A 23,951-nucleotide genomic window follows, 5' to 3' on the forward strand; every position below is an offset into this window, starting at 1 on the left:
TATAGATGTGAGTGTTGAATACAGTTCCTTGTGCTATCTCTGTGCTAGAATAATGTCTAGACATGTTGAATATTTTATGTGTGCTGTACTGATAGTTGCTTTATGTATCATTACTACAGACCACAGCTGAATAAATCTCCTAAACTTGGAAGCTGCCTCCGTGTTCTTTAACCGGAACACACCCACCATACCTTGCCGCTCTAAATCAAATCAGCTAAACTCCCGGAGACAACATTCTCTCCATTTTAACTCCTCTTTCAAACCATCTGTCCTCTCTGTCCAAAATGTGAACATTGGCATCCTCGAAAGAGTGTCCTTTATCCTTAAGATGCAGATGGACAGCTGAATCTTGCCCTGTGGAGGTGGCTCTTCTGTGTTGTGCCATGCGCTTGTGAAGTGGCTGTTTGGTCTCTCCAATGTAGAGGTCTGGGCATTCCTCGCTGCACTGTATGGCATACACCACATTGTTAAGTCTGTGTTTTGGCGTTTTGTCTTTCGGGTGAACCAGTTTTTGTCTGAGTGTGTTGCTGGGTCTGAAGTACACCGGGATGTCATGCTTGGAGAAAACCCTCCTGAGTTTCTCTGATACACCGGCTACATAGGGGATGACAATGTTGTTGCGTCTGTCCTTCTTATCCTCCCTCGCACAGAGGCGGTGGTTTACGACACCAACTCTCTGCCATTTATAATCCAGTTTTGAGATCCCTTCCCAGACGCCTTAACGCCCACTCACATCCTGGGCCATCTGACCTCAGGAATTCGCATGATAAGGTGGGGCCAGGTTTCACAATGAACTCACCCGAAACTCTGGCTGATTGGGACCCACACCCAGTTCCACACCTTGGCTCAGGCGATTAGAGGATCATCAGGGGGTCCTTTTGTCCCTCTGTGGGGGGACACTCCCACCAGGTTTATATCTGGGACTCTCCACCATTTGACCTTAGAACTGAAGAAGCCTCTCGGATGAGAGGTGAAACGTCTTCAAGTAACTTAAAGAAGTCCAGACGCTTTTCTTTGCAAGCTCCTTTGACTACGATGACCTGGATGACTGAGAACCTTCACAGACATTTTGTGTGTTGTGTGATCAAGGTGAAGTGGAGAGTGTATCTTATTTTCTTTTAGACTTTACAAAGCATGATGTGGTAAGAGGGTTTATTTTCCTCGAAAGGGCACACAAAGCACATTTTGGCTTTATTTTGTTGTCTCTAAGTTTATACCATTATCCACTTTTCTGAAGTGTACCATAAAGAATTCGATTTGGGGCCCAGCACAATCTGCTCTAGACCGAATATCTAAAAAGCAGTCTGCACTGGTGACTTACATTTCTTCATTTCCTGATTTTGATAAATGACAAAGGAGTAGAAATTCTTCTCACTCTTTTTCAGGTGTTGATTTACAGTCCAACATTTTTCAAATACGTCTACGAATCGTGGCTTGACAGTCATGGACGATATCCTTCGACCGGTTTCCTCAGTTTGCTGCTCGCTGTCCACATATGTGATGAGGTAAGGAGAACTACTCTAATAGGTAACATATGTGACTACTCAGTCATTCCTGCCAACACCTCCATTTTTCATAAGTTTCTACCATATTTCCCTGCCAATTCCTTATTTATAGTTTTTCCTTGGATAGTCCTCTAATTTGTGTGACCCTCAAACTTCATTATGAATAATTGTCATCCTGGTATCCATATGTTTTGTGTGTTTATCGGATGTGTTCTAAGATGTCAGATTGTTTTAGAAATACAGTCCAAACACTGCAGATAATTTCAGCCTGCAGTGATGTCATACTCAATTACATCAAAGTAAAATGATAGAGTTGTGACCTGGCAAAGATTGAGGAACAGACACAGATAAAATATCAGCACATATCAAGAAATCGAGTATTTAATAAACTTAAAGTGAGATATTTCAGACCTTCTTTGTTTTCATTTTGGTGATTATGGCTTACAGGTAATGAAAATCAAAAATAAAATATCTCAAATTATTAGAATATATCATTTTGAGTTTAAGTAAATTAGTATTCAAGTATTAGAAACATCATGGATCTCCTGGTTTAGTTCAATACACACAATCACAATCGTGGGGAAGACTGCTGACTTGACAGCTGTCCAGATGACTATCATCAACACCCCACAGAAAGAGTGCAAACCACAGAAGGTCATTGCTGTAAAGCTTGGCTGTTTTCAAAGTGCTATATCAGGGCACATCAATGGAAAGTTGGAGATTTATGTTCAGTAGTCCAATGTCCTCTTTTCAGTGGAGGACACTGGACTTAAGATGAGGACATTCAGCATTTCATTTGAAAGTCTGTCTGTCTCAAAGTCTGGAGTAAGAATGGAGAGGCACAGAATCCGAAAAGAATCCAAGCTTTATGGAGATGCCAATTTAATTTTCCAGCTGGACTTAGCACCTCCTCACACAGCCAATACTGCTACAAAACAGTTTACTGTCAAGGTTATTTTAGTGTGCTTGATTGATGAGCCAGCTTTCCTAACTTGAACCCCATAGAAAATGTATGACATATTGACAAGAGAAAGATGAGAAACTCCAGACCAAAAAAAAAGAACAATGGAAGAGCACTATAAAAGCAACTATAAAAGCAACCTGGGCAAAGCGGAGTGCTTCCATGCCAATGTGCATTGATGTAGTAATTAAGAACTAAGTATACCCATAGAGAGTGTAGAAGAGAAACAGCTACCATAGACCAATTTAAAGCCTCGAGATAAACGTTTCTACCATCACTGGTAATCTGGCATATTTCCAGTGTGCCAACGCACTTTTGGGCCGACCGACTGGTCTGAAGAGCCACCGCACACTGGCCGTACAATCACTGATAGCATCCCATTCGTTCATTTCCATTACTGACACTGGATTGCACATTCAAATCTCTTAATGCGAGATTTGAATGTGCCCTCATAGAAAACATTCAGCGTGGAAGAACAAAACAATAAAAAGAATGAAGTTTTTTATTCAATATGACCCAAAATGAGTGACTGAGGAAATAAACGCTGAAGTCTTTTTTCAACCATTGCTATCACTATCTGGTAGCGTTCAGAAGTGCTTCTGCAAAGATGTTGACTAAACTTCCAATGTCAATATCGCCTTAATGAAATATTGTTCAAATTAAAGAAACACTTTCCTCCAGTTGCTGTAGTTGTTTCACTTGTAGAGACACATTTCTTGAAACATCTCACCCTTTTCTCATAACTCTAAAAACAAATCCCAATTGTCAAACTACATTCGCAAAACCGTTGACTCTTCTGGCAAAATCTAAAAACCCATCCAAACAGTTTTATCTGTGGTCAGAACCACACAATGTTCTGCTCATGCATACAGAGAGTAAAAATAAGAACAGAGCTTTCAGTACACCCTACATGAAACAATGAAAAGCACAGTGTTCAGGGGATGTATCCCAGTCCTTTAAACCTCGTATTGATGTCTTAGAATTCTACAAAAATATGAAGCAAAAACAAAAATGGACAATGGCTGAGATCTGTCTCCCTTCTTTAAAAGAAAAAAAAGAAATTATAGGTTGCGTTTAAATTCAGTTGCTCACCTGAAATTACTTTTCTTGACCTGGCTCCACCTCTTCTCCTCAGATTGTTTCCATCTCTTGTTTAATTGATCAGGCTTGTTTTGGTTAAATGGCATCATTAGTGACAACAGGGAACTATTTTGTGTAGACAATGAGCTAGAACCAAATTTTCATCAAAATGAGCCATCATCTGACTAGCCAAATTGAATTCAGTTTCTGTGTAACAGGCTGTGGGATGAGTGCATCCAGACCATCTACAAATTACAACAATTTCTCTTTTTAAATAGAAAAAATAGGTAGTAGAAACAAAATTGTTTTCTAGTGTCACCAAAATCTCATCACATATCACTGGCCTCATGTGGTGATACTGCACAGTGTATTTCTGTAAAAAATCAATTTCAAAGTTTGCAAAATGCTTCCACAACTGGACTTGTGAAACAAAGATCGCTCTGTTGATGATTAAAAAAAAAGGGATTTGGAGAGCTTTGGAGATACTGCAAAGTATGTTATTATGCACTACGAGCGTCTGTGGTTGTTTCACTGTGATTAACCTTGTCTCTTACAGGTCAGTGTGTTTGGATTCGGTGCAGACCAGTATGGAAACTGGCACCACTACTGGGAGGAGAACCATTTGGCCGGAGCTTTCCGACACACAGGAGTCCACGATGGAGATTACGAATATAATGTCACCCTGCTGCTGGCAGACAAGCACAAAATCCGAATGTTTAAAGGCAGATGATACCGAGCCCATATGTGCAGCTGGATGACCACCAAATGAACCTCAGCAGCCTTTTAATGTTTGTTACCCACCAAAAGAAGACTTTTGTTTTCGTTTTATTTCTTTATTTTACAGATTCCAAAGACATTTTCACTATTCTGCTCAGCCCAGTTTCCTGTCATTTACTGAAGTGGCTGTTTAACAAATGTCACTTCTATTGTCACACCAGGAGACGAGGACAGGCCATCCATAAGACAAAATCAGCACTGCCATGGGAGACTGAGCAGACAATAGTAGAAGGGAGACGAAGATGTATGTTAATAAGCATGTTATTATAAAAAGCTGAAGTTCTACTACATAGTATGTGTATAATCCATGTGTCGCTTTTCTACATAATGATGTCCAGCACTGTGGCCGCCAAAAGCTTTGTATGCTAATGATCAGACCAAGTGCCGTAATTACCGTTAATGTGTCATTCAATTGCCTCTGTTGCAAACTGTTTAAGTTTAAATTGATACCCAATAAATGTAAAAGCATTTAAAGCAAAACCCTACAGACCTAACATCAAAATGCATTTTCACAATATGGCATTGGTTTTTTACTTTGTAGTGATGGACATGTGAGAAATTCTGCTGTTTTTTGTCAGATCCACCAATTTTTTAATGTGCAACCTTCACCAAATAGCTATTTATTAACTTGCTTTCCTGATTACAGCTGTAAAATAAAGTTTAATGACACTAAAGGGGTGCTTAAAATTGAACCCAAAATCTAGCCCCAAGAAATTATTTTACTACATTGGGACATTTACAGAAAACCCACAGGACTACAGCCACATCTATGGGAAATACTTAAGTGTTCAGTCCAAATGTCAAACACTTTGTCATCCCTACATACTAAGTTTTAAAAAATAACCATATAGTCAATGCTAGAGCAAAAATTAAGTCTCTATCAAAAAGAGTCTAAAAATGATTATGCACTTTGTTTTGCGACTAATAAGCTTCAATAGTGCTATGTATTTCGAGCCAAATGTTAGCTGTCTAACCTGCTAAGCTATGATGGGGAACATGTTAAACATTCCTTGTGCTAATAATGCTAGCATTATCATAAAGAGCATTTTAGCATGCTAGTATTGAGCCCAAGTTCCCCTGTGTCTCACAGAGCTGCATATACCAGCAGTGTATTCATTTTCCCACACTTAATCTTATTTTCTCCTTATTTTGTTGAACATTTGTGGGCTGTAATGTTTTTTGTGACACCAGTATGTATCTCCTAGCAAGTCAGAATTAGCACGGTGACAAAAAAATAATAAGCTAGTTCCTTAGTTGTCACTCTCTGTGCTCGCTGTGCACCGAGGGTACAAATAAGACTTAGCTTTTTAATCTTATGCTTCTTATTTTGATGGATATTTCTTGACTGTGATGGTTGAGAAGTAGACACACAAATCTGAGCTAGCACGCTGGTACTCATGAGCTACATTACAGTATCCACCTCCTCTATCCTTTGCTTTTTCAGATATGTCTCAGTCACATTGAGAACAATAGAATGACAACCTCCCTGTGACTAGGAAAAATCAGTCATTGTTTGTACTGAATTTTTTCAGATTGGCGACTTATTTCAAATAGTTGGGACCAACAACTGGTTGCCTAAAGGTTAAGTGTGTAACAGTCAACAACTTGTAATTCAATAGCTTGCCACCAAAATTATATTCTCATTATATCTTTATATAAATGCAAAGTTGCCAATGTCATCTTGCAGTTAAATGACCATAATGCAGCAACTACATCACTATTTGTGGAGGGATTTCTGAATTGTAAATCCATGGTTCTGGTTGGCAGTAGCGGTTAATGTAAATTTCTGTTTAATATGAGTTTCTGTGGATACAGACAGCAATGAATTTGTATTTTTCACCAGTTTAACACAGTTGATCACCATATTAACAAAAACTGACCACATTTAAATGCTAACTTGACCCCATTCAATTGCAAACTGATAGCAGACTAACTCCATCTTATTGCTGTTGCATTGCCATCTTTGAAGTCAGCAACTGACTGAGAGTAGTCCCAGACCCAGTCTTTGTTTTCAAAGCAACTTCTTCAAAGGACACCAGTTCAGTCATTTTCATTTTCTCTAGTTGTAGTATTGAATTTTCTACCCACAGTTTAAGTGTTACATACCCAGTGTGTATTAGAAGAGATGACTGTAATGAAAAATCTCTTGAAATTTTCATGAATTATATGAATTATTTCCATCTCTTTGACAGAGGGGGTCTGTGCTCTGAGCTACATATTCAGAGCACAGACACCACATTAGACAGGATGCAGCGTGTGCTTCAGCTGCTTTCACTAAAAATACCATAATGTGGCACCTTCCTGCGGCTTTATGTGGCGGTGTAGGCGTGTTAATATGTAAAATGGAACCGAGGTGAAACAGAAAATAATGTTTTATTGCTCTTATTTGTTCCCGTGATCACTCTCTCTCTCTCACCACTAACCACTGTGGCTCTCTCTCGCTCTCTCTCTTGTTGAGCTGAGGTGAAGGGGGTCAGCTTTTGATGTTTCTCACAATTTCAGCACATTCTACATTTGAAATTGTAGAATACCATCACCAACTTAGTTTCTGTTCTAGACAGAAAGAAAATTTGGTGTTTGGAATTTGTTTCTTTTATTAAATCTGCTGGGCCAAAAGGACTCTACTGGAGACCTGCAGCTACCTGTGGATTAAGAGTTGTGTTTTAGCAAAGCAATCAATGAGATTGTGCCATTGGGTGTGATGGAAAAATGATAGAAAGGTTTTCAGTGTTTGCAGCGTAACACAAACAGCAGGTTCTTTGTCATCGATCATTAACACCTGACATACGAACCAGCCTATACAGGGGTGCCTTATCGTTGAAATCAGTGATGTAGTATACATTTTTTGACGTATTATGTGACACAGTTTGTAAATGAAAAGTATGTGTAAAGTGCCTTACAGTTAAAGTGTACTGTATTGTTGTGTAAATCTGACACTCATATGCTTGGTACACACAGTATAGCTGTCTCATTTATTGTCAGTAAGATGCCAACATGTTTTGCACTTTTTGATGAGGTGTTGCTCTGTTTTGTCCAGATTTTATTAGCTTGCTGATCACACTGAACTCTCACCTTCTTATTTTTACTCACAGACATCTGACCTGAAATGTTGTGCTTGTTCAGATGATGCAGGAGTTAGGCTTAGCTGCAGTAACAGGCTATGATTTGCTCTGTGTGCCTTGTGACAGATTAGAGACATTTGTCTGGCCGGTGTCTTTTCTTCATTCCCGCACACACGAGCGGGACGGAGACAAACCACAATTTGGTTTTTCCTGTCACCATGAATTCATTCAGCTGCCACAGAAGACAGCAGTGGTGTGAATGTGTCATACAGGGAGCAGGGAATACTGCCACCTAGTGGACAAAAACGTGGGTCAGCATTAACGTGTTTTGATTTGTTATTATATGATTCAGTATGAACTGGCACTTTTCAAACTGTATTCATTGTTTATCGTTTAAATAAACTGTAAGTAGTGCAATTGTTTCAGTCTTCACACACACACTAGCTGTGAAGATGGATGTACGTAAGACTAAGACAAAAAATAAAGGCTCCAATGAAAAGAATGGGCGACTTCATTTAGTTTTACAGAAAATTGTTAAACACACGGTCTGACACACATTAGGCTGGACAATTCCTACAACAGCTCAGCTGGTTTCTTGTATCTGTTCAAGCCTTTTTGTTTCCTTTCTATTTGTTTTTTTTACTGATATATTGTTGGAATTTGTTAGTGATTTATATCAAAGAAAGTTCATCATTTAGTGTAAGCCTAACTCAAACACAGTGAACAAAACATTTTAGTTATTTTTTAGAAATCACAGACACCCTGTCCTCAAGGCTCAAAAAAAGAGGAGCAACATTTCTCTTGAGTGATACAGGTTGTAAAACAAAAAACGGTCCTCTCCAGATGATGCCTTTTCAGGGAAGGTCTTGCTTAACCCAGAAGATATTCAACAGCACGGCTATTCCAGCAGCGTAGCTTTGTGGTTTAAAAAGAAGAAGACCATGTGCAAAACTGTTGTGACTGCAGCCCAGGCCAGTCACCCACAGAAAACTACAGAAAACGGGCTCATGATTTTCTGAACCTTTACAGAGTATCAGCGGTGATGCGGCAGTGACACACATGCTTCAGACAAAAGTATTCAACCCTTCAATATTAAAAAAGATCAGTTTTGCTGTTCTACATATTTGCTAGATTTGTTAATTAGAGTTTACATTAAAACGTTAAAAATGTAAAAACAACCTCTGTCATGTGACTGACATTGACATGTGTCTTCTGTCTTCATCTTTCCATTGCTCCTTTTGAGGGTCCCATAACATCCTCCTCTGTCACACCAACCCTCTGCATGGCCTTCCTCTTTTCCTTCTGTCTGGCAGCTCCATTGCTACATCTTCAACACCCTTTATCCAATTCCACTTCCCTCCTGTGCACATGTCCAAAGCATCTCAGCCTTGCCTCTCTGATTTTGTCTAGTGGAGATGTCATTTTACAAGTTTCTTGTCAACACACTCATGGCAAGGCATACTATATTAGCAAGAGCATGTGATACATATAAATCTGTCTATCTATCTATCTATAGTCTGATACAGTTCAAGTGCAGGTCATTGACACCGACTTGTGTGGGAGAGACCGATAATGAGAAGTTGAATTATTCAGTTGTTCAGCTATCTGTAGACTCCCACACAAATACAACTGGAGCTTTTTGCTGAAACGTGTAAAAAGGACAAGAAGGTTAATGATTTGTAAAATATTTCACAAATTCTGAGTAGGCTGAGTGCAAATTACACCAGATGGCCATGAGCTTGTATGTGGATGGGTCTACACAGATTTCACAGAAACATATCAGTCTGCAGCAGCTGAGACAAAATTAGATGATTCACAGTTTGGGATTTGAAAAGAAATACACGGCATTTAATGTTCCTGATTAATCTTTCTCTTTTTAAGGATGTAATCACAAGCATGGTCGATGGTTAATCAGTCCTAATTGGTGAGGCGCTATTTACATGAATCCCCTTCACAGTTTGGTCAATAATAACTTTGCTTTTTCCTTCATGACCTGCTACAGCTAAAAATCATTATTTCTTCTTTCTGCTCAGTACACAGAAAAAATGTTGAATCTGGTGATCGCGACCTTTACATAACCATCAAAACCACAACCACCATACAGATGGAACAGAAGCAGGAAATATGGTAAGAGATCAAGCCCCTCCATAGAGAAATAACAAGCGGCTTGCAAAAGCCAGCCTAACAGAACATGAAAGGACAGCCTCTGATCACAACAACAGGCCCTGAGCACAAGATCTGTAGAGGAAGGAGTCAGTCACAGCTGACAGGATCCAAGCTGCATATTGCACAAGTTGCCCAAGAGATTAGGAAGTCCATAGCAGAAGGATGTGAGTCCCAAGCTGAGACAGCATGCACTTAAAAGTATACCCAAGGGGTCAAACTAGTGACAGTGCTGTATATGGATTAGAAGTCCGCTTAATGTGGTTGAGAACAACAGGGCTAAGTTCGAGGCAGGCAATCAGTTGTCGACCAACTGGTCAGACACAGTGGTAGTTGGTGAGGAGTGGAAGAGTGTTGTGAGTCTAAGCTGAAACATCTGTAAGAAAGACCGTGTGACAGTAAAGATCAGCTGAAACAGGGCTTAAAGGAACAACTGGTCGGGGTCAAAAAAGACACATTTGTAATTACTGCATTAGCAGCTGTAACACCTGGAACTGGAAGCGCAGCTCCAGGAGATTCTGGCAACATCAGAAGTCTCTGTCCAGAAGATTGCAGTCCTAGCAATAGCGGATATACTTGAAACTCCCAGAATAATGAAGAAGCCAGCATTTTATGTATTAAGTTAGCACTTAATAAGTGTTAAGCAACAAAACAGCCCTCAATAAATGTTATATGTTACACCCTTCATCTTATTGCTTTGGCAAATGTATGTAATTAAACTGAAAGGAGCGGAAATCTAAGACCCAGCTGCTCTACCTGAGCACTCAAACTGTAAACCATTGTGACTGAGCAGGATCCAGTTTATACTGTTCAGGGTGTAGCCCTAATCAAATGGGGGCTTTTATATGAGCCATAAAATGCACGTAAGTGCTAAAAAGTCTAATTCCAATCATTATATAACAGTCGTTTCACAAGTCTGTTAATCACGAGTGATTCAAACGTGCTTTTGCACATTCCAGCAATGTTCAGTCACCCCACAATATTAATATACTCCCTTCCAGACCTGTATTCATAATTTTATGTACTGGTAATTGTTCTCAATAAAATATACTTCAGTGGTCACAAAAGTAAAGTGTTAGATTTACAGCGGGTAAAATAACTGCTGATCACATCACCAATTTTCTAAGTAAAATTATTTTTAAAAATGCTATCGACGTGAAATTCTCACCAGATGTCGGTAACAACCCATCAACTTTGAGTTTCTTGAAGATGTTTCACCCTATTGGGAGTTGTCCCTTATAAGGGTTGTTGACCCACTATTGATCATCTACATAATCAAATGAGATTTACATGAGACTCCACCAATTGGTCTTAGAACTCAAGAAGCTTCTTGAATGAGAAGTGAAATGTCTTCAAGAAACTCAAAGAAATCCAGTCACTTTTCTTTCCAAGCTCCTTAGATTACCATGACCTGGATGACTGAGAACCTTCACAGACGTAACAACCCATCCAATCCACACATGCACAGAAATGAACTATAGAAACTATAGAGGTCCATCAATTAAGTTGTATACAGAAGGATACATATGGATTAAAAAGCAGTAACTTATCTGTCTATAGACTGTTTGTATTGGCAACATTTAGGAAATGATTGGTATATGGGGATTCAAAATATAACATTAGAGCTTGCATCCAAATATAATGTCACATTTGACCTCTGACCTCACTTTTACATTTCACATCTGCCTTTCTTTTAAGTTGGCCCCAAAATGTGTTTCATATTTAAAGAGTATTTAAAGAGTATTGTCAAGAGAAAAAGAATGAGCTGCACAGTCAGTTATAAATATACTGCAGTACTGCACTAATATTTGTCTTTATTAATAGTTAATGATGTCCCTTTATTTACAAATTAGTACATATTATCCATGACATACTCCTACATGATGTTTGAGTAATCAAAGTTAACATTTGCAATGATACCCTTATCTGATTTTCACTACAAATCTTCTTAAAAAGAAGAAAGAAAACCAAACGAATGTATACCAAACTCCATACTATTCCCTTAAAACTGCCCGAAGTAAGCTGTCAACTCTCACAAAGTTGCGTTGGCCCTTTAACACGTTGAGCTGATGACGCCACCCGCCGTTCAACAAGCAGCACAACAAGGAAGTCTTCGGAGTCCACAGTCCAACTCTTCTAGCTTTGAGAGCAAATGTTGTCGTAGAACAGGTAAGCAGAGCTAAAAGCTGTGTGAAAACATAACAGTTTATTCTGTCGCTAGCATAAATAGCTTTTGCGACTAACAATAGCTTCAGTGACTGAACATGGCAGCTGTAGCCGCTAGTTTCACTTTCCAGTTAGCAAAATGACAGCGTGCTGTACATAAACTTTAGGTTAACTACGCAGTAAAAAAAAAGTGCGCTGCTGTGACGCTTATTGTCAGACTAAGGAATATGTTCTGTGTAGCTAATTTAAAAACAGCAGCACGGCATTTTGGTCCTTAAAATTATGTAAAGGCCGGGCTTCCTGTAAGGTAGCTACGAGCAGTGCTATGTAGGCCATAATCACTGACACGACAGGCTCATACTCGATAGCAGCCATCGCATTTTAAACACAAATTCACCACTTTAAAGCTGTCTCTGCTCAAAACTGTCAAGCTAAACTATGACTAATCTCCAACTATCTGTCAAAGTAAGCTATATAATTATAATTTAAAGAAAAAGTAGCGACTACAGATTCCTTTATAACTGCAGGCTTGCCTCCTCCTGATTTCCTGGTTTCGCCTTTTCTTCCATGCTTACGGGTTTAAAAGTGACAGTTTAAAACTTTATTAACACGTTATTGCAAAACAGAAACCGTGACATGTGTCGATAATAGCTGCTTCATATGCCACTTGTAATAGACAGACGTGAGACTTTATGCTCTTTTGTCTTCATCCCAGTACTGTACTTGTTTACCTGCATGGTGGGGCCATGTGTGCAGCTGCACTACTGCAGTAACTGTCACAGCTGTACTTTGTTATTAATATTGTTGCCGTATATAATATTGTGTATTTGTCCTTGATATTTGATTCTTCCATTATTGTTTGATTTGTGTTAATGTCATAAAGCAGTACCATAACATAATTCCATCATTTTGGAGCATTTATGAAGACAAAGTCAATATGAAATATGAAGTCCTCACAGTTGAAAAGCTGGAACAAGCAAAGCTTTGGCATTGTTTTGACAGGCAAATAAAATATGATTCTCTTTTTTTGTTTAGGATGCCTGGTGAAAGAGTGGAGGAGAGGACGTTGGAGGTGTCGGAGGTGCCTGTAGGAGTGGATGAGGAGCTTCTGTCTTTATATTTTGAGAACAAGCGGCGCTCTGGTGGAGGTCCACTCGTATCTGTGGTGAAGGATGGCAACCGCGCCATAGTCGTGTTTGAAGATGCAGCAGGCAAGTCATTGTGAACAGACAATCATTTGTTTCTCGTCTTTTTTCCAAATTTCTTACATAAAGGATTTTTTCACTTATAGTCCCCTTAAAAAGGACCAGCTAAGAGAAAAGGGACTTTCCCTTCATATTTTGAGTGATTTGAAAAGTTTTATTTCTGAGCTTTCAGACTTTTACTGCTTCAGATTATAGATTAGATTAATGCTTTAGATTAATTAGCTGTGGTTAATCACACTAATTCATGATTTTAAAAGACGGGCAATTACTTTTTCACAAAGGATCAGGTAGGTTTAGATAACTTTTCTGAATTAATCAATGAAATCATCATTTAAAAACTGTGTTTTGTACTTACTCAGTTTATCTTTATCTAATGTAAAAATTTGTTTGATCATCTGAGCTCCATATCAACAGCAAAATCCTGCTACTACAACTATGTTAGTAGTAATACAATCCCAATTCCAAAACAGTGGGGGTGAATGAACGCAGTGATCTGCAAATCTGATCATATTTTATTCACAGCAGAACACAGAAAACATATCAAACTGAGAAAATGTACTTTTTTAAAGAAAATTATAGGCGAATCAAGGGAGTTCTGAAAAAAAGGGACCACAGCAACACATCTCAAAAAAGCCAGGACATGTAACAGTGTAGCATTTCCTCTTCTTTTAACAAAGTTGGAAGTTGGGAGCAACAAAAGGCTGGAAAAGTAAGTGGAACTGAAAAGAAAAGGCTGTAAGAACATTTTGGACTTAATTAGGTTTATTTGCAGTGACATGATTGGATTTCGAAAGAGAGGCAGTTTCTCAGAAGCAACGATATGCAGAGGCTCACCAGTCTGCAAAAAACTGCTTCTACAAATTGTGGTTTAATTGTAATCCACAGTTTTTAAAACTGCAATATCTAATCACCTTATTCACATAATATCATTAAAAGAAGGCCATCCAAGATTGATTTTCTCACATATTTCAGAAAAATCAATCTTGGATGTCTGTGATCTTCAGGCCCTCATTCAGCACTGCATTAAAAACAGGCATGAGTCTGTCATGGGAATCCCCCCATGGTCTCTTTCAGGGATTCCAGAAGTCACCATCTTCTCGTGGCCAAAAGTCATATAAAACCGACTGAGAGAAAACTGTCCTGTGGTCAGATGAATCACGCTTTGAAATACATTTTAGAAAACACGGATGCTTCCTCCAGAGAGAGACCATCAGAATCTTTATCTGTGCCCCGTTAAAAGGCTGCGTCTGTGATGGTGTGGGGATGCATCGTACCCATGGGTTTGCAGCTGAAAGTTATGTAGAGATTTCACATCTATTATTTCATTTAGACGTCTTTTTCAGGGAAGGCCTTTATAATTTCACTAAGATAACAACAGCATGGCTTTGTGCTGAACTGGCCTGCCTGCTGCCCTGACCTTTCACCTTCTTAAAGCATTTGGAGCATCATGAAACAAAACAACTGTGACATAGCTGTTAGCTGCTAAAATCCTATATCAGATAAGAGTGGGAGAACAATCCTCTCCCCAAAGTCCAACTGCTGAGGCATGTTGCCGACATCAAATTCAGAATCAGGCGATATTTTTCTTTAAATTGTACATTTTCTGTGTGTGAACAACACAGAGCTGAGCTGATTATTTGTATTAATTAACGATAGATATTTATTTTCACTCAATTCAAAACTTCACCTTGGACCCCAAACAGGCTTAAGCTGTCCACGTATCACTGTGCTGACCGATGGCTTTCCTCTGCAGTGCCATTTTTAGGGTTGGCACAGAACACAGCATACTGTCCAGAGCATGTATTCACAGACTTGAGCTGCTGCCTTAGAAATATTCTATCATGGAGTGCAAGCTTAGAAGTGATTTAGATTGTGTGGTCACTCTTCCTCATAAAAAATTGGTACAGACCTGTCTCAGCACTGCTGCACTACGGCCTTTTTCCCTTTGCTAAATATCCGAGTACTGTGATGATCGCTTGGGTAGAAATGTGAGTGAATCTCTAATCAGATCGACCACAAATATTATCCCCGTTTCATTAACTCACTATTATTAGGCGCTATATTTCTCTGCCCTATTTGTAGTCTAATTTCTGTAAGTACCAATAAACATAGATAATATATCTGTATAGAAACAACTTAAGCATGCAATGCAGCACCACTGTCAACACTTAAATAGTCTTCCAGAGTTAGGATGGAGAGAATCATCTTGATGCTGTGTAAGACAAAATGTCATCCTGCAAATTTGTTGAAGACTCGGTTAAAAAGCGCTGGCCTGTATAATGACCTGTGATAACCTGACTGTTTAAAAACGTGTAAACATCTCTCTTTATAGGAAGAAGCACTTGAGTAGAACCAAAACCTTGTTGTGTTCAAAAGAACATTTTAATTCAAGACAACAGATATAGACGGTGCCAAATATTTACTGTATACTAATTCTTTTCTTTCCACTCCACTCATTTTTAGTTGCAGCCCGAGTGCTGTCTAAAGGGCACCACGTTCTGCATAATGCTGAGCTGAGTGTGAGAAAGCCTGCCTCAAAGGACCCGCGCAAACTCCTGCTGCGGGGGATCAACCCCAACACCGACAGAGAGATGATAGAGCTCTACGTGGAGAACACAATGGGACAGGAAGACTACGACCTGTATCCCTCACCGGGGAGAGATTTGATCCTCATTCAGTTCCACGAACCGCTCGCAACAGGTCGACTGAATGCATATCTTTAATTTTTCTTAAAAACAAAGAGTTGATTTAGACCTTCGTGGTCTCCAGATAGTAAATCTTAATGACTTTGGTCCATGGATTATTCCTGTTTTTGTAGTAGCAGGCCGCTTGTGAAATAATTCAAATTCTACATGATGGATTGGTGCAGTGTAGTGGTCCTGACTGAAATATGTTGTTCATATTACAGATTTCCAAACACTTAGCACACAAATCTCTAAGAGGACACTTGATGGGGCTCAAGTAACCGTGGAACAGGTTGAACAACCCGACTCAATCTTAGTGGAGAATCTGCACCCTGGAACCACTCCGGACCACGTCACTTTGTACTTTGAGAGCAGTCGCGGTGGGAACCAGGACGTAAAGGAGGTCATCGTGCTGTCAGAGAGTACAGCAAAGGTGTCCTTCTGTAACTATGAATGTAAGTTTTACACACTGTAACCTTTAAAACGTGTGTGCTTTGGTTTCTGAAAATGTTTGTTTTTCCTTGAACAGCTGTGGATGCTGTCCTGGCTCTCTCACACAAACTTGAGGGTGCTGAGCTCTCAGTGAAGCCCTACTTCGATTTTCTTGTACCTGTAGAAAGTAAAACATCACAAGAAGTTGAGACAAGCCAAGACACAACTGAGAACTCTGAGGAGGTGAATGATATTGAGATGCAGACGAGTCCTCCCACGGCAGCCAGTTCCAGCAATCACCCCCCAAGTGAAATGGCTTTGGAGCCCGTTGCTGCTCCACCTCCTCTACCAACAAAGGTAGAGGAGGTGGAGGTAGAGGAGGTGAAAGAAGAGGAGGCAGAGGAAGTCATGGAGGATCAAAGTGATGATTCAGATACAATAACATGTCATATTGCTCTCACAGACCCAGGGAAACATGCTTTGTTTCAGCATAGTACCATTCAAAGGGACATCAAGAACACGAACCCGAATGTTATTATCCAAACTAAAGACGATGGTGTTTACATCGAAGGACCTGATAGAGCACAGGCAGAGCAGGTTAAACAAACCATCATGGACTTTCTCTGTAACATAGCAGAGGCTCATTTCACACTTGAGCTGGAAAAGGCTCAATTTCTTGCCAGAAAAGATGTAAAGGAACGGCTTCTACAAGCCATGACACAAAGTGGCTCGTCTACTCTGTACACCGTATCAGACTCTAATATTACCGTAACGTCTCTAGCCCAGGACTCGGCTAAAAAGGCGTGCAGCTTTTTAAAATCCCAAGTGTGTTACTTCAGCATGCTGGCGGACCAGGAAAATGAGTGCATGCTGTATTGCAGAGAGTGGTCAGAGTTCCTGCAGACTCTGAGTTTCTGCTCTGTAAAGGTGTCAGAACGAGGAGGGAATATTGATGTTTGGACTCTGACGGGGATGGAGAATGAGAAGCAGGCCGCCATCATGCAGTTTCTGACCACACCCATTGAAAGGGAGACGGTCATCTCTATGGAGCCGGGCGTGCTGAAGTACATTCAGATCCACTGTCATCAGCTCTTGGCTGACATGGACCAAGTGTCTATTTTTCCACTAGAGGCCGAGGATAATTGTGGCTTAAAGGTGTGTATCAGAATCGCATGTAAAGGCTTCATGACTGTAGCGGTGTAAACGTCATTAAATTCAGAGTGTTTATAAATTATATTTTAACGTGTGTGTGGATGTACCTGACAGATCCACGGCCACGTTGTTGCTTGCCAAATGGCAGAGGAGGTGCTGCAAGGTGTAGTTTCTTCAATCTGCACTAGAACCATCACAGCAAACACTCCAGGAGTGGCCCGGTTTTTAGGTGAAAAGGAGTGTCAGAGCATTCTGAATGAGATGGAGGCAAAGTTTTGTGTCTACATCAGCCCCAAATATGTGCCCTGGAAGCCCCTGCCTCACCAGGTAATGATGGAAGAAATTAAGCTTGTTTCTGTAATCATATGTGTTTTTCTGTGCTTTTAAAGTAAACTGCTTCCTCTTATCTTGACAGATTTGTAGGTGGTTGTTTCTGATTTTTATACCTCAAGGCTTGACTTTATTTTTAGTAGTAGTCGTCGTTTCCCACATTGCTGGAATAATGTTCTAGTTATGCAAAAATATACAGAATAGGACAACACTGAATATGTAGTGTATAAGACTAAGTCAACCACTAAACATGAAATCCAAATGACAGAAAATGTAACCAATGTGAGGTGAGCAGAGATCTATGAAATAATGAAACAGAATAAGAGTAAATCAACAAAAGATTTAAAATATAAGACGTCTGCAAATAGAAATGATTAATTAATAAAAGGGCAGTAAGAAAATGTTGACAGTGGATGCATAATCTGTTTTTGCAGCTGATCCATGGAGGGCTTACAATACAAATAAAATCTGTTCAGTGTTTTGCTGGCAGGCTGTTCAGTTCTACCAGACCAGAAGTGATGTGTTGTCGTTCTTTACAGCTTTTAAAAAAGGCTGAAAATAAGCAGCCCTATATCCTGTGAGTTACAATATTCGAGCTGAGAATAATAAATAGATGTAAGCAGGTTTAAATCCAGTAAATCTTTGGGAGATAAAAACAAATTTAATGATAGCTCTTGGCTGGTAAAAGCTGCCCTTCACAACAGATCAACCCAAAGAATTTGAAGATATATTTAAGATTGTTTAACGCTTGCTCTGGAATTTTTAACTAAAATGTCCAGATATACAAAACTACTCATATAGTGTGTTGTCTTACTAAGGATGTCTTTTGAAGTTGTAATTCATTTAACATTAAGTTGGAACTAAATCATGCAAATGTTTTATTTATTCCAGGACATCTTTGAAGCTGCGTGGCAGATGATGTTTCACAAAAACTTCCCGAAAATGTCTGCACAGGAGTTGAAGTCAGATTCAATGCAAATTGATGCTTCAAATGGAGGTAGCATCTTTGGTTTCTTTGCAGGTATCTGTCAGTTCTATGCAGCTTAAACTGTGCATTTAACTCTTTGCAGGTCTTTTAGAGGAGGCGAAGAAAATCGTCTCGGCTATTGATGAGAGACTGGTGCACAGTGTGCCCACTTCAGACCAGCAGGAAAACATGGATAACGTAGACCTGTACACGGCGTCAGATGACCCAAGCAGCCTGATGGACCAGGACTCTGATGTGACAGCTGTTGACTCGGATCAGAACACTGCGAGCGGCTTATTATTCAATAATGGAGCTCTGGGCCATTCTAGCGATCTGGAGGAAGAGGCCCAGCTGTCTTTAGCTATCCAGTACTCCATGGAGTCGAGCCACTGGACCCCGGAGGACGAAGAGGAGCAGCTGCAGAAAGCCTTGGAGTTGTCCAGGAATATGAGCCAGAAAGAAAGCTCTTCTAATGGGGCTGATGAGACACCCCAGGTGCACCAGCCAAAGAAGGCTAATATCAATATTCCCCTGAAAGATGCAATCGAAGCAGCCAACACCATCCAGTTATTTGTGTTTGCAGGCTATAACTGTGACTTGATTCGGGTGGACATAGCCTTTGGTAAGAAGGTGAGCCAGAGACAGGTTGAGGAGAAAATAGAGCACAGGAACTTGAGGAATATGTCAGAGTACTACAAGACATGTCTGGACGTTATCAAGAGGAAACATGCAGTTGAGATCCAGATTCAAGGGACCATAATCACCGTATCTGGTTTCAAAGACTTTGTGATGGGAGCTGTGTGTGATGTTAAGCTGCTTCTGGAGAAAATCTCCAATTCTGTATCAGAACGGGAAATCCTGAATACTGTGCAGTGGTTGTGGCACGACCCAATCTCCTCCGTCACTGCTCCTTATTCTCCCGAAGCCACAGTGTTCATTGAGAATGCCTTTAGAAATAAGCTGAAGAAGGTTGACATCTTGCTAGACAATCAGCCGCACACAATCAACTTTGAGAAGATGCAAGAACACAACATCGCTTCGGGGAAATCAGCGCAGATCTCCAGGAAGTTGCTCGAATTAGACGATTTAGGTGACAGTGTACAAGGTAAAGTGGGATTTATTAAGCCTTTTGTGGAATGATGCTGCGTGTGGGGCCGTGAAAGAGACAAAATCCAGAAAATGATTAGCAAGTCAAAAATGTCATCAGCTATCTTATGCTATATCACACAACAGGCCACATGATTTTTCATATAACTTCATTAAAGGTGCTGCAGTAGCACAAATATTGTGTGAGTTCAGGTTCAGTGACTCCAATTAGCTGAGGTTAAGCCCAGCAAACAGCTATTGGCCACAATACACAATTGGTGTCAGCACACCAATAATTGAAGCTTTAACAGTATCCAAATGGACAGTTGTTATAAAACTGTCCATTTGGATACTATAGAGACAGAACTTTTTGACACAGCAGTGTTAGAGATTTATCTGCTTTTGCAGCCAGACTCATTTTTGGCCATTAGAGGAATGTTGGCTTTGGTTTTTAGCCCTTGAAGTTGTCTGTGAGGAATATTAGGTGTATTTGTAGTTAGCTCCGCTGTGTTTTTTCAGATTAGCACACAGTCAGAAGTATTAGCATTGTGTACCTGCATGCACCATTCTTAAAGCCTGAAATAAACTATTAAAACATAAAACAAAGTAAAGTATGTAATAAAGAAAGACGTTTTCATATCAACAGAGTGGGGAGACTTAGGGAAATGTATATAATTGTAACTACTTATTACGTCCACCAAGGTAAACAGCATAGCTCGAAAACCTAAGAATGAATTCTGATAAAACTTTGTATGGGTGTAGAGTGTAGAGTCATGTTAGCAATCTGTTAAAATTAGGCTTATATGCACCAAGGTCTTCAAGGTCAACTTCATGATTTATTAGTCAGAAATAAAGTAAAAGCCTTAAGACTTAGAAGTTATTATTCTTATAAACGTGGTGTGTATTTTCAACATTGTCACTAGATTAATCCGAAGGTCAAAATGATAATAATGCTATATAGAGCTATTTAAAACTATGGTTCTTATTGCTGCTGTTTATATTGACAGCATATGGGCACGTAGGGAATGATATATGGGGATTCTAAATATCACATTACTTTGGACGTCTGACCTTATCTGCAAAGTCATGAAAGCTCAAACATTCAAAAAACAATCTCTTTACCTTTAAAGCTCTGCTTAAAATTGTCCTGTCTTTGTTTGTGGTATAATTAAAAAAGAACAAAGAAAACAATAAATATATACAAAATAAACTGATCCCTTCAAAGTGAAATACCGCCAAAGAGAGCGAGCTGCCTTGGTGGAGGCTTGCACTTCTTGTCTTTGATGTATGTTAGTTAGTTTTTCAGCTCCCTGTTTATTTTATTAAATAACACGAATCATTTAAAAAACTGAAATAATGCTTTTGTTTAACAGAAGACGACTACTCCGTGCTATCAAACTTCCCTGAAGCAACCAAAGTGGACGAGGAATCTGATGAATTCCAGAACGTGGTGAAGCAATTCTACGAGACCATTCAGGAATACCACAGCAAAATCCGAATCATACAGGTGAAACGATGAGCTCTTGTCTTTTTTGCAGCAGCTGACTGTGGCTTTAGTGGTGACTACAATCATTTTTGTTTGGTTTGCAGGTTGAGAAGCTCATGAACAAGCTGTTGTACAATCAGTACAAGCTTAAGAAGGCCAGCGTATTGCAGCGCGCCACCTACCCGCAGATCGAGCGCACCCTGTACCACGGCACGAGCGAGAGCAGCGTCAAGGAGATATGCGTCCATGGCTTCAACAGAAGCTTCTGTGGAAAGAATGGTACGCTGGCTTTCTTTGTCTTGTTTACATCAGGTTTTGTCACATCTTCTGATGTTCTGGTTTCTCCATGCAGCCACCGTCTACGGTCAGGGGGTCTATTTTGCTGTGAACTCGGCTCTATCGGTCCAGGATCAGTATTCCCCCCCAAACGCGGATGGATACAAGTTTATTTTTGTGTCCAAAGTTCTAACGGGAGACTACACCAAAGGCTGCCATTCGATAAAGACGGCCCCGCTGAAGGAGACAGGAGATATCCCCCTCAGATACGACAGCGTGACTGATAACATTACCAAGCCGTCGATGTTTGTCATTTTCAACGACACACAAGCTTTTCCAGAATATCTCATCACATGCCAGAGAATCCACCGCTGAGGAGAATGGATTAGACGCCGGCGATGAAATTTAGAGAGAGAGCAGACTGCTGATGCTTTAATGTTTCTGCCTTCAGTTTAAAAAGCAATTTTGGTTTATAAAGGGCTAAGGTGTAATCATTTGATCAGCCGTAATCAAACCCATGAAGTGCTTCTCTGTTGATTGTTTCCCCTCTTTGATTTCCTCACTATGTTGTAATGTTATTAAAAGGAATCAAGCGACTGAACCCAACAAGCCAGTTTTCATTCAGTAACCTTAAACATGCCCTTTCAGCACATTTACAGCTCATTGTTCCGCAGCTTTACATAGACAGCACTTATTGTGTGACATTTGACTTGTAATAGTCGATTTGGTTCTCACTGGCATCACTCCCACACTCCAGTTAATATTAGCCTGGCTTTTCCTCTGTTAATGTCATTGTATTCCTATAAGTGGAAGACACGTTTTTGCTGACAGTACTACATGCACCCCTGTCTGCCTGCTTCTATCAGTATGAGGTTATTGTGAATGAGTCACATCTGATAGTACAAGAATATGACCCCTATTTAGTTTTATGTTTGGGTTAAGTTATTTGAGGTTTTTTTTTCTTTCTTTTGGCTGTGCAAGAATAAAACTTAAGTGTGGGTAAAATAAGAGCAAAAAAAAGAAAAGTAGAGGTGTGTGGTCCACTGCTCTACAGCTGGACGCCAGTGATCTTCATGTACAGGTGGGCTTGGGTGGAAAACATTTATTCTTTGTCAAATTAAAGATAAATCTGTCTTGTTTTGAGTCTCGTAATCTATGTTCTGTCTTAAAAATTTAAAGCCGTATATCCATCACAGCTGTTGCACACGCCATGGACTGTGTGCTGCTGTTTTTCTGAACCAAAATGATCTGTGAGCTCCAGTATGTGTGTTGCACAACATGTGATAGTTTTTGATTGTCTTCTCTCTACTTCTGCTGATCCTTGTTTAATGAAGTGAGCACAGACAGCCTGATTTTAATTACAGTGCCTTCATTTTTCCAAGTGCTCCCATAAGAAGTCCATCCATTCATCCATTCTCTTCTGCTTATCCTTATCTGATCAATTCTTGGATTTTAATTAAATCCTGGAAAGTTTTGGCCCTGGGTTTTTGCTGTGTTTAATTTAGATAGACTTACAGTTACTACAAAAGTCTTTTGTTTTTAGCATCATGTTTGTTGTTTTTAATGAAGAATATTTAGTTTTAAGAGAACTCCACTTCATTTATACGAAAAATAAAACTTTAAATGAGAAAGCGTTTGATGGTTGTTTTTTTACCCTATTTGTAGATCTTAGACCAATGTTGACCTATAACAAACAGATCTGTAGTATCTGCACACATGTTGTCCAGAATGTGCTGATCTTATAACTTTACATGACACATGATGAATGAAAAAGACGCCTAAATGTATTTTGGAGATTGTTGTCGTAGCACACCTCATACTGTAACAGCACACCTGAGGAGAAAGTTGTGTGGAGTCCGGCGATATTTAAAAAAAAAAAGTTGCTCACTGTTTACAGTATAATCCAAATCATTGAATTTAGGTCTTCCGTGGCCACAGGTGTATAAAATCAAGCACCTAGACATGCACACGGCTTTGATTTGTGAAGGAATGGGTCCGTTTCAGGAGCTCAGTGAATACCAGCATGAGACCGTGATAGGATGCCACCTGTGCAACCAGTCCAGTCGTGAAATCTTCTCACTACTAAATATTCCACGGTCAGCTTTTAGTGGTATTAAAATAAAGTGGAAGCAATTGGGAACGACAGTAGTTCAGCCTAAACTCAACAACTCATAAACCCCGTGAAAAGCCTTCCCAGAAGACTTGAAGCTCTTATAGCTGCAAATTGTGGGCAGACCGATCATATTAAACTCTATGGATTAAGGGATACCACTCAAGTTCATGTGTTTGTAAAGGTAGACGAGCGAATACTTGTAATATTTCTTTACATTTATTTAAAAAAATAATAAATAATTTCCCCTAGGGATCAATAAAGTATTCTGATTTATGTTTCCTTATACATTTTATTGTTAAGGTGAGAGCAGCACACAATATCAACGAATCCTCATTATGTGATGTACCTGTAACACGTGGGATCTACACACTCATCGACAAAACCTATTTTAAAAAATGACTCGCTTGGCGCACTCTGCTGGGATAAACCTGGCTTTAACAAGTAAGAAATGCTTTTGAAGCTGTCTTTCACTGACAAGTGTGCACAAATGCTGTAAACAAAGTTAA

At 39.7% G+C, this 23,951-nt stretch overlaps 2 protein-coding genes across 4 annotated transcripts in view; both read left to right on the forward strand.

The window, feature by feature from the left end:
* Window positions 1-7,874, forward strand: part of LOC102795426 (CMP-N-acetylneuraminate-beta-galactosamide-alpha-2,3-sialyltransferase 1-like) — a 105,802-nt gene extending 97,928 nt beyond the window's left edge. For all 3 annotated transcript variants that reach the window (XM_006806052.3, XM_006806053.3, XM_035914434.2), the window contains 2 exons: window positions 1,386-1,505; window positions 4,103-7,874. In XM_006806052.3, the coding sequence (XP_006806115.1) occupies window positions 1,386-1,505; window positions 4,103-4,276 (294 nt within the window). In that variant the 3' untranslated portion in view covers window positions 4,277-7,874. The remainder of the gene's footprint in view (window positions 1-1,385; window positions 1,506-4,102) is intronic.
* A 3,745-nt stretch (window positions 7,875-11,619) lies between these two features.
* Window positions 11,620-22,963, forward strand: parp10 (poly(ADP-ribose) polymerase family member 10). The gene is made up of 11 exons (XM_087834993.1): window positions 11,620-11,717; window positions 12,750-12,925; window positions 15,383-15,619; window positions 15,828-16,058; window positions 16,133-17,190; window positions 17,302-17,514; window positions 18,409-18,514; window positions 18,588-19,589; window positions 20,944-21,077; window positions 21,161-21,335; window positions 21,409-22,963. Exons 2-11 carry the CDS (start codon window positions 12,751-12,753, stop codon window positions 21,705-21,707), a joined length of 3,630 nt encoding a protein of 1,209 aa, XP_087691119.1. The 5' UTR covers window positions 11,620-11,717; window position 12,750; the 3' UTR covers window positions 21,708-22,963.
* The last annotated feature ends 988 nt before the right edge of the window (window positions 22,964-23,951 follow it).

The sequence above is a fragment of the Neolamprologus brichardi genome, chromosome 22, assembly GCF_056152115.1.
Source record: "Neolamprologus brichardi isolate AB-2024 chromosome 22, ASM5615211v1, whole genome shotgun sequence".
Lineage (NCBI taxonomy): Eukaryota > Metazoa > Chordata > Actinopteri > Cichliformes > Cichlidae > Neolamprologus > Neolamprologus brichardi.